At 38.5% G+C, this 13,212-nt stretch overlaps 1 protein-coding gene across 8 annotated transcripts in view; it reads right to left on the bottom strand.

The window, feature by feature from the left end:
* Window positions 1–4,292: 4,292 nt before the first annotated feature.
* LOC104693440 (SPHK1 interactor, AKAP domain containing) overlaps window positions 4,293–13,212 on the bottom strand; it is a 66,011-nt gene continuing 57,091 nt past the window's right edge. For 7 of the 8 annotated variants that reach the window (XM_010406076.4, XM_010406074.4, XM_039556648.1 and 4 more), the window contains 5 exons: window positions 11,842–12,021; window positions 9,866–9,952; window positions 8,805–8,857; window positions 8,536–8,720; window positions 4,293–6,501 (listed from right to left, as the gene is read on the bottom strand). In XM_010406076.4, coding sequence (XP_010404378.2) covers window positions 6,358–6,501; window positions 8,536–8,720; window positions 8,805–8,857; window positions 9,866–9,952; window positions 11,842–12,021 — 649 coding nt within the window. In that variant the 3' untranslated portion in view covers window positions 4,293–6,357. The remainder of the gene's footprint in view (window positions 6,502–8,535; window positions 8,721–8,804; window positions 8,858–9,865; window positions 9,953–11,841; window positions 12,022–13,212) is intronic. The other variant, XM_010406080.4, reaches the window with a different exon arrangement.

Here is a 13,212-nt window from a genome sequence, read left to right as displayed (position 1 = left end):
ATATCTCCAAGGATGGAGACTCCACAGTTTCTCTACACAACCTGCTTAGTATTTGAACGCTTGCATAGTAAAGAAAAAAAGTAGGGTTTTTTTTCCCCTCTTATGTTTAAATGGAATAGATTCTTGTATTTCAATTTGTGCATGTTGCCTCTTGACTGAGTAGCACTGAGAAGAATCTGGTTTGCTGTCTCAGTCACCTGAGAGAAATCTTGATTAGTGAGAATGAATGCATAGGATGGCTCAATTTCTTTATGTGTAATTTTTAACTTGCAATTGTTTTAATAAAAAAAATAATAGAGCAGTATAATAATTTCAGTTCTGTAAGGAGTGGTGGTATGCACTTCCTTTGAGTACTTTGTATTTTTTTTTTTTTGTGTGTGTAATAAAATATTGAGTTAAAATGCCAGTTTTTCTTTTTGTAATACAGTGTCCCATTCATATTTCTGGAGAAAACCAGCAGCCATTTATGAGCTGCCTTACTATTAACTATTACATGCATGCTGTAGTTAAACACCCCTCTCATACTGACCCACATCTTCCCATTCAATCCATTCCTTTCTGCTCAGTCTCCTACTTTGAACTGAGGTAAAAAAAATATAATATCAGTGGTGACTTCAACTTGGAATCCTGGCCCAAAGATTAAGTCCAGCATGAAGAACCTCTGCTTACCAAGGATTGGAAGCCAAGGATCCTGACATAAACTGAGAAGTGGATGAGAAACTCCTGCAAGTAATTTACCAGCACACAATGAGCTTTTAGCTGGGCTTACCTCTCCTAGCAACTGCCAATAGCTTTCACCTGTGCAGAGCTCACTCCATGTCCTAAGAGAGCACCTGGAAGGGCAGTTGCTCTTTGCAGGCTTAGTGAAGGAGCAGAACTGACTGGTCTCTTCCAGCAGACTTGGAAGAAGGATCAAGAGGCAAAGACGGAGAATAGGAATGTACAGCAGAGAATGAACTTTGAGGTATTTTGTTAATCTGTATCTCTGGGTGATTGTGGACCTGACTTCTAAATGTTGTTAAATTTAGAAGGAAGTTGCTAATGCTGATGTGTTGTGACTACCTCTGAGTGCTTGCCAGTATCCTTGTGTGTAAATGAAGAAACGAAAGTGCCTGTCATCTCTTGGCAGATTTCCTGGTTGTTTCAAGCAGTGTTGTGGGAGAAGTAAGCAGTGTGCTGCAGATCATTTAAAATGAAATTTTCACCAGTAGGCAAAGTGGCTGATATAAATGTTTCTTTAATGCTTGTGGTGCTTCCTGGGTTTTTGTGCAAAAACTTCTGAAGTAAAAAATGTGTATCAGTAAGTTGGAATTGAAAGGGGCGGGAAGGGCAATGCTGTTCTGTGTTGGTTTAGAATTGTCCAGTGTCCCTTGATTGATGTGCACCTGTGATCTGGGGCATTTCCAGCTGACAAAAATGGAGGAAAATTACTATAATGAGATGTATACAGTTACTGCTACGTAGTTAAAAACTAGAATTTGACTTGCTGTGTAACTATCACAAAGAAAAAAATATTCTTTGGACTGTGATTAGGTTGGTTTTCTTCCTGTTGCCTTTTCCTTTATGATTTTTTTTTCTTATACTATGCTAGTGAATCAAACATCTTTAATAGCTTTTGGCTTCGAGCTCTTGTCCTATTTTTGCACAAATTGTGGGTTGAGATTTCATACAGTAAGCATTGGACTGGGAGGCCATCTGGGTTCTATTTCTGATTCTTCCTAGATTCCTCAGTGTGTAGAACTGCTTTTCAGGCCAAGTTGTCCAAATTTCATGCTCAAATGTGAAATATTTTCACATCTGGTGTGATTCACAGCACTGCTGGAAAGGATGCTGGCTCGGCACCTTGTAAGAGTTTCAGTAGTACTCTAGATACTTTCTATGAATGCTTTGATCTTAGGTTCTCTGCACCTTGGTTTACTCATATGTGGATTTAATAAATTATAGAGGTACACGTTAGGAATGCATTGCATAAATGTGTCTTCCTGGACCATACAGTGGGTCTTGCAGCAGCTTTATTCCTTTCTCTGATTCCGCTTTAGTCCCTCAGCCAAAATGATGAATCTGTATGTTATCACTCTATTAATCGGTACTTTTAAAATCCACATACCTTATACTCTTCAAGTGCTACTTTAATCACTATGTAATTGGAGTGAACTGTGGCTTTCAACATTACCCTGAAATGCTGACAAACTTGGCTCCCTGTGACCTTATTGAAAAGGATTACCTCAGGAGAGCCCTGAAGTGCTTTAGTAAGGCTTGTCACTGTAGAAATCCTATTTGCTGTATTCTTTCTGTCCTTTAGACCTTTGAAATCCTTTCAGGATAAACCTCTGTGAACATACAATTCTGTTTCTCTGGGAAAGAAGTTTGTGTCATGTAACTGCTCTTGGACAGAACGTACACTTCACAAAGATGGGGATTTCCATGTACGCACACGATGTGTACTTGGACTTGTGACATGTGAGATTCAAATTCTTTCTGAATAGGTGATGACACTAATACTCACACCCACTCATGTTTTAGAAGTGGCATTTTGTGTGAATTTCTTTTTTCGTCTCCTTCAGTGGGATCACTTGCATTTCCCACGTAGTTGGTGAAAGGATATGGAAATATATAAGGCTTTTTTTTTTTTCCAGTTTGCTGCACTTTACTGTCTAATTCTCAGCTGAAGCTGGGAGGAGGATGCAGTACCCATCAGCCAGACGTGTCTTCACTGCAAATTTTTTAAATTAGTTTGATAGTCCAGCTGTTTAATATAACTGTCTGTCCTGCTAAATGCTGCACAACTGCAAAATGCCTTCTGAGGGCCTGTTCCTTGTGATGACTGGGTTCAGAGTGGGTTGGAAAAACTGAAGTAGTGGCATTATAGGTTTGCTCATATGTGGCAAAGTCTTAGGAATGGCTCTGACTCAAATTCTTAAATTGGCCAGTATGGATGTGCTTTCCTTCTGAGCTGCAATTTGTTCTATATAGGTAGGTCATGTGGGTTCTTTATTTCAGTGGACTGGTGGGTTTTTTCCCCCCTCTGACATTTTGAAATTTAGAGTTCAGGATTCACAGTGGCATTCCTATGCTTTTCTGTCATGCAGCTCTGCATGAAACAGGGCAAGAGAAACAGTAAAAATGGCCTCTTCAGAAAAGTTACCCACTGAATTTAACAGACTGTTTTTACCATAGACCACAATAGAATAGTTAATTTACTTGAAGACACTATGTAAACCTTGAGAGGTATGAAAAAATTGAGGTAGATTATAGTTTTCCAACTTCTAATCTCAACATTAAAAGAACTCTAAACACAACAAAACTAAAAATGAAGTTTTTAAATACCTAATTCAAATACAGTAGAATTGCTTTTTGAAGAATAGCAGATCTACAGGCTAAAATTTGCTCTTCACTATGTGGGTGGTACAATCAACCCTTGGGTGGCAATGCACCTTCCCCTGAAGCTGCCTTCAGCAATGGGAGCACTGCAGCCATGGTTGCTGCTCCTGTGGGTGGCCTCTGATGGCCATGGCATCTCCTGAGACATCTTCAAGAACTTCTCCAGCTCCCACTTGAACGTGTGTACAAGTCTTGCATCCTCTCATTTGATAACTTCTCATCTCTCTTTGTTTGCTTTGAATCTGGCTTGTGTGAATTTAATTTGTTGTGTCCTGGTTTTTATTGTGAAAGATAGTGAGCAACCACCCCCCATGTTGTTAAAAACCTGAATCGTGCTCATGTAGAGGGAGATTTTTATCTAAGGCTGTATGTAGTATGTTGTTCTCATCTCGTTGTATTTAATGCCCACTCCTAAAAAACGCTGAAAAAAATTAAGGATGGACAAATCCTTTTCTGATTTAGTCAGCAAAGTTGTGGTTTCCTTTTCTGTGTAGTAGTAGAAATACTGTTGTATCTAGGCAATAGGGCAGTACACAAGGAGAGGGAACTCCTGTCTCCCCACCCTCCTGCTCACTTTGGCAGGTACTGAAAGCAGCCAAAGTGAGCACTAAGAGAGATTTGTATGTTGAGAGTTATTCTGGGCAATCAGTGTATCACTTATCTTTTTTTTATTTTGATATTTTGAATGTTATGTTTAGCCTTTTATCTCTTGAATGAATTGTGGAACCCTGAGTAGCTTTGGCACGGAGGTAAGACCTGGAACTTGCTCTGACTTGTTTTGGTCAGAGCCATGGATCAGATTTATCATTGAGAAGCAGAGTTTGAGCAGCTCCAGGGATGGCAGGCAAATATTTAATAGGTCAAAAAATCCATAGCTCATTTGTGGACTTTTTAGGAAGGCAAAGAGGACACACATTATAACATAAATTTATTTCTGAATAAATTACAACATTAAGAACTACTGTCCAGAGAAACTGCATCACACTGTTACAACTCTGTCATGATAATTTGTGCTTTGTAAACATTTATTCTATCACAACAAAAAATTGTATACTGACAACTAACTGTATTTGGCTTAAAAATAAATACACTTTTCCATTTATTAACCAAACAAAGCACTTCAAGTCTATATCTCTTGGTGCTTTTCCTTAGCTCCCAGCCTCACAATTGCTGAGCATTCAGAGTTACCACTCATGTTAGTGGGAGTTACAGATGTTCAGCAGTTCTTCAGGGCTGGCCCAGTGACTGCAGAATTATGTTCAGTATTTGCAATAATTGACCTTTATTTTGACTGTAAAGCGACCTCTCCTGTTCTGTTTATACTGCAGAGTAGATGGAGAATTACTCATGTTACTCAATGCTCCACATTAGATTTTGATTGGCTAACAATTTGTACTTTGTAACAAACAAGTGATGCAATCATGCAAGATTCATAATGGTTTTAAAGATAAAACTGAGAATATGGCTCTTTTTCATAAATTATTTAAAACTACTTAAAAATTGTCAAAAATATTTAGTGCAAAAGGATAGTTTTTTTTTTTTTCCCCAAGAAATATTACAGAAGCATATACTGTTATACGGAAAATAAAACTTCTCTTAAATTTTTTTTTGGGAATAGCAGGCAGGTATTCTATTACACTATTTGGGTAGGAGAAATGAAAAGTATTTAAAAAAAAATTGCAGATGAGCTGTGATGTTATAAGTTATTTTCTCCTTTAAATTCAAACCCAGTCTCTTTGGCAGAGTCAAGAGAATGTACCACTAAGTGCATGATACCAACAGATCATCTCAACAGGACGATAGCAGAGTATATCTTATCAAACAATTATAGAAATGCTATAGGAATGTGAGCTCTCACATATGGTCCAAACAGTTATATCCAAAATGAATACATATGTCTGCTGAAATTTTAACAAACATTTTGCTTTCTTGTAAGTTACAAAAATTAACACTGAGATGTTTAGGATGAGATGATGCTCTTTTCAGATATGCATTTCTTCACCTCATTAACAATTTATTCAATTACACTAGAATTAAAATAGTACTTTTTTCACTGCTTTTAACTGATATGTAGAATGTTACATAGTGCTTTCAACAGAAGCCCCTTAGGTAACAATTGTACTATCATTATTCCCTTTGGTCAGGCAGGGATAGTGAGGCACAGAGGTGAAATGACACGCTCGAGGTTGCAGGGCAGGGCTGGGGCAGGACAGGACTTGGGAGCTGCTGCTCTGGCTCACAGAGCTGTGTGCAGGAATCTACCAGGTATAGCTAGACTGAACTGCACTTCTTCCCAGGGAAAAGGAATCAGTTTTATAAGGATAGTAACTGAGAGACTGGATTTTCTTTGGGAAGACTGCAGGAATCACGAACAGCTATGGAAGAGAAATAAACACATGGGAAGAAACGAAAATGTGTTTTCAGCAGCTTTTTATTGTGCTGTCTAACTGCAAAGGTGTTAAGGGTTCAAAAGCTTTTACCCCTTAGCAGATTATGGGTATTAAAAAAAAATGATAAATATTACTTATCTAGGGACAAGGGTGTCTCCAGACATTCTGAAACACACTCGGCTTCTAACAGTTAAACTGTACAAATATCGTGCTGTTTTAAAACTGAATGTTAGTGTACTATCCCATTTTACCTGACCAATTTAATCAAATTGATGAAAATGGAGTATATTAGATAATTACGCCTTTACTATGTAGTTCCTTAATTCAGAAGGCTAAAAATCCATCCCCTCATTGTACAGTGCATCCTATAGCACAACATATCAAGAGTCCCTCATGACACAGAAAGACACAATAAATTTGGGTTCACTTTGTTCCTGGGTCAGTTGTGGAACGGACTTGTGATGTTCTTCTAGAGTTTGTACATCTTTGCACATTTTATTCAGTGATGTTCAGAAATCAGAGCATTACACAAACCACTGCTTATTTAAACTGGAATAAAACAGAAATGCTGAACCAGTGAACTCTGTTAACCCAATTCAAGCAGCCAATCGAACAGGCTGGGTGTCATCTCTCTGCCCTCCTCGCTGAGCTTGCAGTACTGCACCACGGCTTGGAAGATATCCCCCACTTTCCAGGACTTCCGCTGAACTAACTGCACAACATCTAGAAACTGAATAAAAATAACCACAATGAAATACACTTAGGATTTGGTGAACATTTTCTAAGGTTTTGTGAAATGCATGCACACAAACCCTTGTTAGCCCACCCTTTTTAAATGCACAGCTGTATGAGGGAGTGGACACCATTCGGTGCACAGCACCATCAGCCTTCTTTCTATTTATAAAAACTTCATTTCTCAAGTTCCATAGCTCCCCAAAGACTGATAGGCTCTCATGACATTTTCTAAATTAACTGCTTCTGTCAATTATTTCTGATTTATTGCAATGAAAGTAACAACAGAGGAAGTGAGTTCGCTAAAGGATCACTATTTTCCTTGTTACCAACAACTTGTCAAAATAATGGAAGTGTGACTGTCCATCTTTAAAAAAGTATTTTTTCATGACTGTTAGCTATATTTTAATTTACACTTAATTTTCTGTATTTCCATATATACATCCCATAGTATTTAAAATATTCACATAGTACTGGTGAGAAAGAATTTTGTGTAAAATTTTGTCACATGAAGACATTTGTCACAGCTGTTGTTGAATCATAGAGAATATCTGTATTTGATTTTTTTTTTTTAATTTCCAGAGAAACCAGAGGTTAAATATATGTTCTTAGGCAGCTGTAAAAAAATCCCAAGTTTTGTCCACTTTGTACTTAAAAATGGGCTTTACAGGGTCATCCATCTGGTCCTTCTTTTTTCTGAAGCACATAAATGAAAATCAAAGCTTTTCACTTCTCTGAATTTCACAATAATTAGTTTGCTCCTTCTATGTTTCCAGTTTTAAACAACACAAGAAAAGATTGTGTCTGTAGTTAGTGTAGCTGTTTGCTATTTACATACTGAAGCCTAAACTTTTAATATGTATTTTAATGATATTTAATACACACGTGATTTCCAAGAACACTGTTGTAGGCAGGATGTGCTTCATTATTCCCTAGAGTATTTTTGCAATTGAATTAACTGTTTGCCAAAGCACATGGGTAAAGCTGACAGCTGTTTCTTTAATTAGATGCAATTTGGACTGTTGCTGTTGAATGCATTTTAAATTATGTTTATGATTCCCAAATGCATGTACTCAAGAAAATCAAACAATATCTCTGCTGCTCAAAATGATCTTCCCATAAGAGACCAAAATACTGATTTGTAATACTTTTTTATTAATTGACTTAAATACTAACATGTTTTTAAGCCTTAAAGCTTAAGCTGCTCTTGCTGATCTTGGAAATGGGTCTGTTTTGATCTTTCCTGAAATGCTGGGGTTGGTATTTGGTGGTGTCTACAAAGGAGCACCAACTGATCATTCAGGAATGAATGATGTCTGCAGTTCTTGTGGCTGTTTTGGAGTTCAGTGTTGCTCTTGGCTCTGACTTGGACTAACACCTCAGAAGGTTTCTCAGTGATCTGTGTCTGTCCACTTCTCTTTGCAAAGAGACTTCTGCTTTCAAAAGCTGTATCCCCAGCTGCAGCAATTTATGAACAGCCAGGCACAAGTTCAGACCGACCTGAGGCCACCCTGATCAGTGTTGCAGGCAAGGCAGAACACGCATAAGGACTGAAAATCTTAAGTCCAAACAATGTCTCACATTATAGTGACCACGTAGCAGAACTTTGTACATGTGATGTCCACACACCAGTGTTTTTATTTTTTAAAGCTTTGTACTTAAACTCCATGTAAACTATGTGTGGCCTTTCAAATGTAGCCACATAAAGGACTGTTAATTCTGCCTTGGGCATTGGTATTTAATGTATCATTAATATGAAAAAGTGAACAGATTAATCAAAGCATGCCATAGAGACTTTGGAGAAGGTCTCATGGTGACATCTGCTTGTGCCATAGACAATCAACTATATATTTCACATGCTTAAGTTCTGACACACCTGTCCTCTCATTCCTTTCTCTAATAAACAGTAGTATTGCCATCTTGCTGTAATGAAGATGTTTTTGCATCTGCTTTTAAGCTCAATAGCTTCAATAAATCATAACTGCCACAGTTATGCACACATTAATAGTATGCCCAATTCTGTAGACACTACCTTTTCAATTCTGTTTTCCTGAGATTTCTTAAAATAGATGGTTGGAATTCCAAGTTCAGAAGCAGCTATCCACTGCAGGGTGGCTCGCAACTCCACATCAGGGCACTCTGGTTCCAGATCGAAGTTTATCACCAGGAGGTCCTTTTGACAGTTGGCTGTTCCCACTGAAAGCTCAGAAGTACTTTCTGGAAGAATAATCCCACCAGTTACTGTGCAATTACTTTTGTTATCTTCAAACTGTATATTTTAATTGATATGGTTCAACTTACCCTCTGTGTTTTCTGTCTGTTCTTTAAGGAAACCCTTTTCTTCTACTAATTCACTTAGAAACAAACAACAACAAAGTTTATTAGTCATACTTAGGAACAGTCTACAAAATTACTTCATGATGAATAAACTTCTCCCTCAGTGCGAGACCCAGAAAACTGCAAGAAAAAGGTTACATAGGATGAAACAATAAAATGCTGAATATATTTCATTATTTAATCTGTAAATCAGGAAAAGCTGAATTGCAGCATTTTTCTGTAGTAGGATGAAGCACTTGTGTTAGTTATGCCATGTATTACGTTTCACCAGGATCTGTGTATCTTTACAGTTCATGTAATGACAAGCAAATGACATTATGGTAAGACACAGCAAGTCTCATAACCTGGGTGGAAATGCTGAATTTCCAATGTCTGCATTTTGCAGTGACAATTTGCTGACGTCACTGACTTCAGGAAGTTGCCATGTTCAGTATGTGATGTGCAGTCCATACGTTTGTGCAGTGGGTGTGCCCTGGCTGCATAATGATATTCACCAGCTGGCAGGTTGTACCAGGATCTATAGGCAGGATGTACTTGCACATCTCTTGATAACTGAATTGCATGTTCAGTAGAAACGATCCCAGAAACAACAGGTAAGATGTACTGTGGGCCAAATTATTATTGTTATTATTATTGGAAAGAATGCTATTGGATTTTTAAAAATTGCTTTTAATTGATCCTTATTTGCTTGACCCTACTTGGTATTACAGTAGAGTTTTGATAATATTTGAAGTTATTAGAGAAGAAGGTTCATATGACAGAAAACTGAAACTACAGAGAACTGTCTTGTAGACAGGGTGGTTGATGGATCTGTGTTCCCGAGAGATCCACCTCAATGGATTTTCCTGTAATCTTTCACTGTCTGGTGCCCTCACTCTGCACAGACACCTGCATGTGCTTTTTCCTGAAACCATGGGCAGGCACAGCAGCAGGTGCAAAGCAGGGCTTGGCACGGTTTTGGCAGTGTGAACGATTTGCAGTTAAAATTGGACTAAACATCAAGTCTCACTTCAATGACTACTTACTTAATCATAGGAGAAGATGACACGTTCTCCTGATAAATTTCCAGGTCCATAATGCCAAGACTGCTAGTTGTACTGCTGTTGCCATTGCTGACAAGGCAAAAGTTTAAGTATTAGTGCCAAGCTGTGCTGAACATGTCTCCATACATCTTTTAAAAATTTATTTCTGTACAAAACAAATTGGGGAGGAACCCTGTTCCATAAAATCAATTGTGCTCAGCAAGTGGTTCCCTGAATGAAGCACACTAGTCTGCTCAAATTAACGAGTCTTTTATTAAAGTCATTCTAGATGGAGCATGTATCAAATGCATCAATGCATCAAGTGATGCTGTAAATTGGAGGGAAAAAAGTGGACTCTCTTCTTGGGAATGGCTCATGCAATGAACACTTGGCCTCAAACAAAAACCGAGTCTGTGTGAGTCCTTGAAAAGAAAGATTAGCAGGTCCAGAGATGTCCTGCAAGAAACCTGCAGAGATCCAGCTACCTCTGAACACAGGGAGTTCTAGCAAGGCACTGGCTGCCCATCATATAATTACCTGTAAGGTGAGTCCACGCTGGTAACCAGCAGCAGTTTCAGTCTATTACATCATACCCCAAATATTATTTTGGATTGGATGGAACCCACAGGTACAGAGATGGCCCCTCATGTTTCTGACTACTCTGAAACACTGAGATTTTAATTAAAGCCAATGCTCACTGGGACCACAAATACACAGAAGTATTCTGTTTGGCTTCTTCACAAGGATGAAGTAGCACATTTGAGAATATTTGGAAAAAATAGTACCACTTTATAACATCATTATAAATGTGACAGTGAATGTTTATGCAGATACTGAAATAATCTCATGGACAGGTTGTGAATTTGCTGGCTGCAACTCAATTACCATGAACAAATTCTGTGTGGCAAGTCATGTTGAACCACTTAATTTTTACTGGAAAATGAACTAATAGTATTTTCCCCTACATTAGAAGGATTGATTAGACAGTTCCTCTCCCCATCAGGGTGTTCTGAGACATTGTCAGCATGCCATGCATTCAGACTTGCTGTAGCAATTTCTGTTCCAGTGCAGAGCTAAAGGCACAATACTTCAGCTCTCTCAGACCAAGGACTTTGTTAAAGGTTGATACTGTAATAACAGGATGAATGTTCAGCTGCTCTGACAGCCATGTTTTGTTCAGTAATTTCAGCCAGCCAACAGTGCTCTCTGACACAGACTCCTTCTTTTCCCTGCTTCATTACCATAATGTCTTCCCTCCTTGTCATCTTAATACTCAAGAGAAAGAGGTAATTACTTGATAATATTTTAAAACATAGTCTAAGAGCATGTGAAGGAAAAAACCTTACTCAATTTGATGCTGTGAAAGGGCTGAAAGTCAAACTACCATCGCTCTATATGAACTCCAAGGACTAAATAACATTTTCAAACATTTGTCCTGACTTGGAACAAAATCAGCACATAGCAGTAGGAGCTCTTGAATTTATGTCTACTCAGGGAAAAATTGGTCATCCTCTGTTAACCTGAACCCCTGTGCCAGCCTAAGCAGATCAGGGCTCAATCTTTGTTCTCAGTGCATGGATTTCTGGTGGGAATGGCAGCCTCATCAATCCTGGCTAAGGAGGTGCCAAAATAAACATTATGCAAACAGTAGCAAATAAATCAAAAGAAAGACTGTAGCAATTAACTTGTCCAATGGCCTTTTTGCTGTAGGACTGAGACACTTCAGTGGTGCCCGGAGGTTTTTTCTTTGTCTGAATCGAGCTACTCACCAGTAGTAAAAAGACCTGGCTGAGAATCAGAATGCGGGCAGTTTTTTTTCCCCTTATTAAAAAATAAAGAGATAAAGTCTGCCATTAGACATTCTCTACAGTATTCTGAGAAATCTTGAGCTGTTGCCTCTCACTGCTGATGCAGGGTAGGCAAATCATTGGCTGGGTGGACAGACCCCATTGTAGAGTGAGAAGAGACAACGTGGGTACCTCAGGGAGCGCTCACTGAGCTGCAAGTAGCTGCTTGTGTCATCAGGATTGTCCTCATCGTTGGCAAGCTGGGACCAGCTACCAGTGCTTTCTTCACTGCTGCTGAGATGGGTTGGAAAGTCTTCAGCTGTTTTTGTCTCTCCTATGATTTCAGCATCCAATCTGCTCTGAGGACTGTTGCTGGCAGGGCGATAGGGAAGGCACATTGATATTGTAATATAGGCAAACAAACTGGTGCCATCAATCTTCAGGCAATGCTCATTAAAGTCAACCAAGCTGCAGAATTAAGAGATCCAAAAGACTGGACAAGCTTATAATTTATATATACAGTCCAGTAGAACATATGGTCTGAAATGCTCTTAAAAAAGGATTTTCTTATGACTGCAATAAATAAACACAAACTCTAGATTTAAGTATGCATAGAAAAGTTTTAGCTCATACAAAAAGATTTAACATGTATTAAAAACCTGATCACTGTAAAGGTTTATTGCTTAGTGCACTTCAGTCAATCAGTGGTTGAAATATGTCATATATGTTAGTGCAGAGTGACAGCATTTCTTGGAAATAGGTATTGCTGCTAAATCCCTGTCCTGCTAAAGGTGAATAAGTTTCTTGACAGGGTTTTCTACTCTGATAAACTTAAAGAAATGAAAGGAGGAAAGTATTGTGGGTTGTGAATCACTAATGACTCTGAGCCTGCCATGTCCTTAGGATCTTCACTGCTTAGGCTGGGGAAGGACAAAATATTGCGACAGGTAGTCAGAAACCAGACTGAAGATGGAGCCCAGACTGAGTTTAGAAAATACAAGGTTAAGGGAAAAACGCTTTCTAATTCTGCACGCTTGACATATGTCACACGTGTGTATTTCAAATATATGTACACGTGCTCCCACAAACACACACAGAAACAAAAAAAAGAAACTCTTTTTGCTAAGTTTTCAGAGCTAAACTTGGCTTTTGATTCAAAGAAAATTAAATAATAATCAATCCCTCCAATAATTATATCACTGTAGTACCAGAATAACAAGTAAAGCACAACTGTAGTTTCATTATATTCACATGATAGTCTGCATTTGCAATTTAGGGATTAAAGCAATGTTATGTTCTGTACTGAACCCTCTGCAGAACCTCTCTACAGAAGTTCTTGCCTTCAGACCTTTTTCTGTAGTTGAGGCATCTGCCTTCAGTTAGAGCATGAGATCATACCAGAAATTCTATTGCTCCTGAGTAATTACCTTGATTAGGCATATACTGAGACAATGTCATTGTGGATATCTCTTTTTGCCAAGCTCTCACTCTCAGTTGTTGCGTTAATGCTGGATGACAGAGATGTAGCCTGTGCAGGGAGAATGGGACTTGCTTGCCTGGAGC

The sequence above is a fragment of the Corvus cornix genome, chromosome 9 (genome assembly GCF_000738735.6).
Source record: "Corvus cornix cornix isolate S_Up_H32 chromosome 9, ASM73873v5, whole genome shotgun sequence".
Taxonomy (NCBI): Eukaryota; Metazoa; Chordata; class Aves; order Passeriformes; family Corvidae; genus Corvus; species Corvus cornix.
Note: the sequence above shows the minus strand (reverse complement) of the source record. Positions and strands in the feature narration are given on the sequence as shown.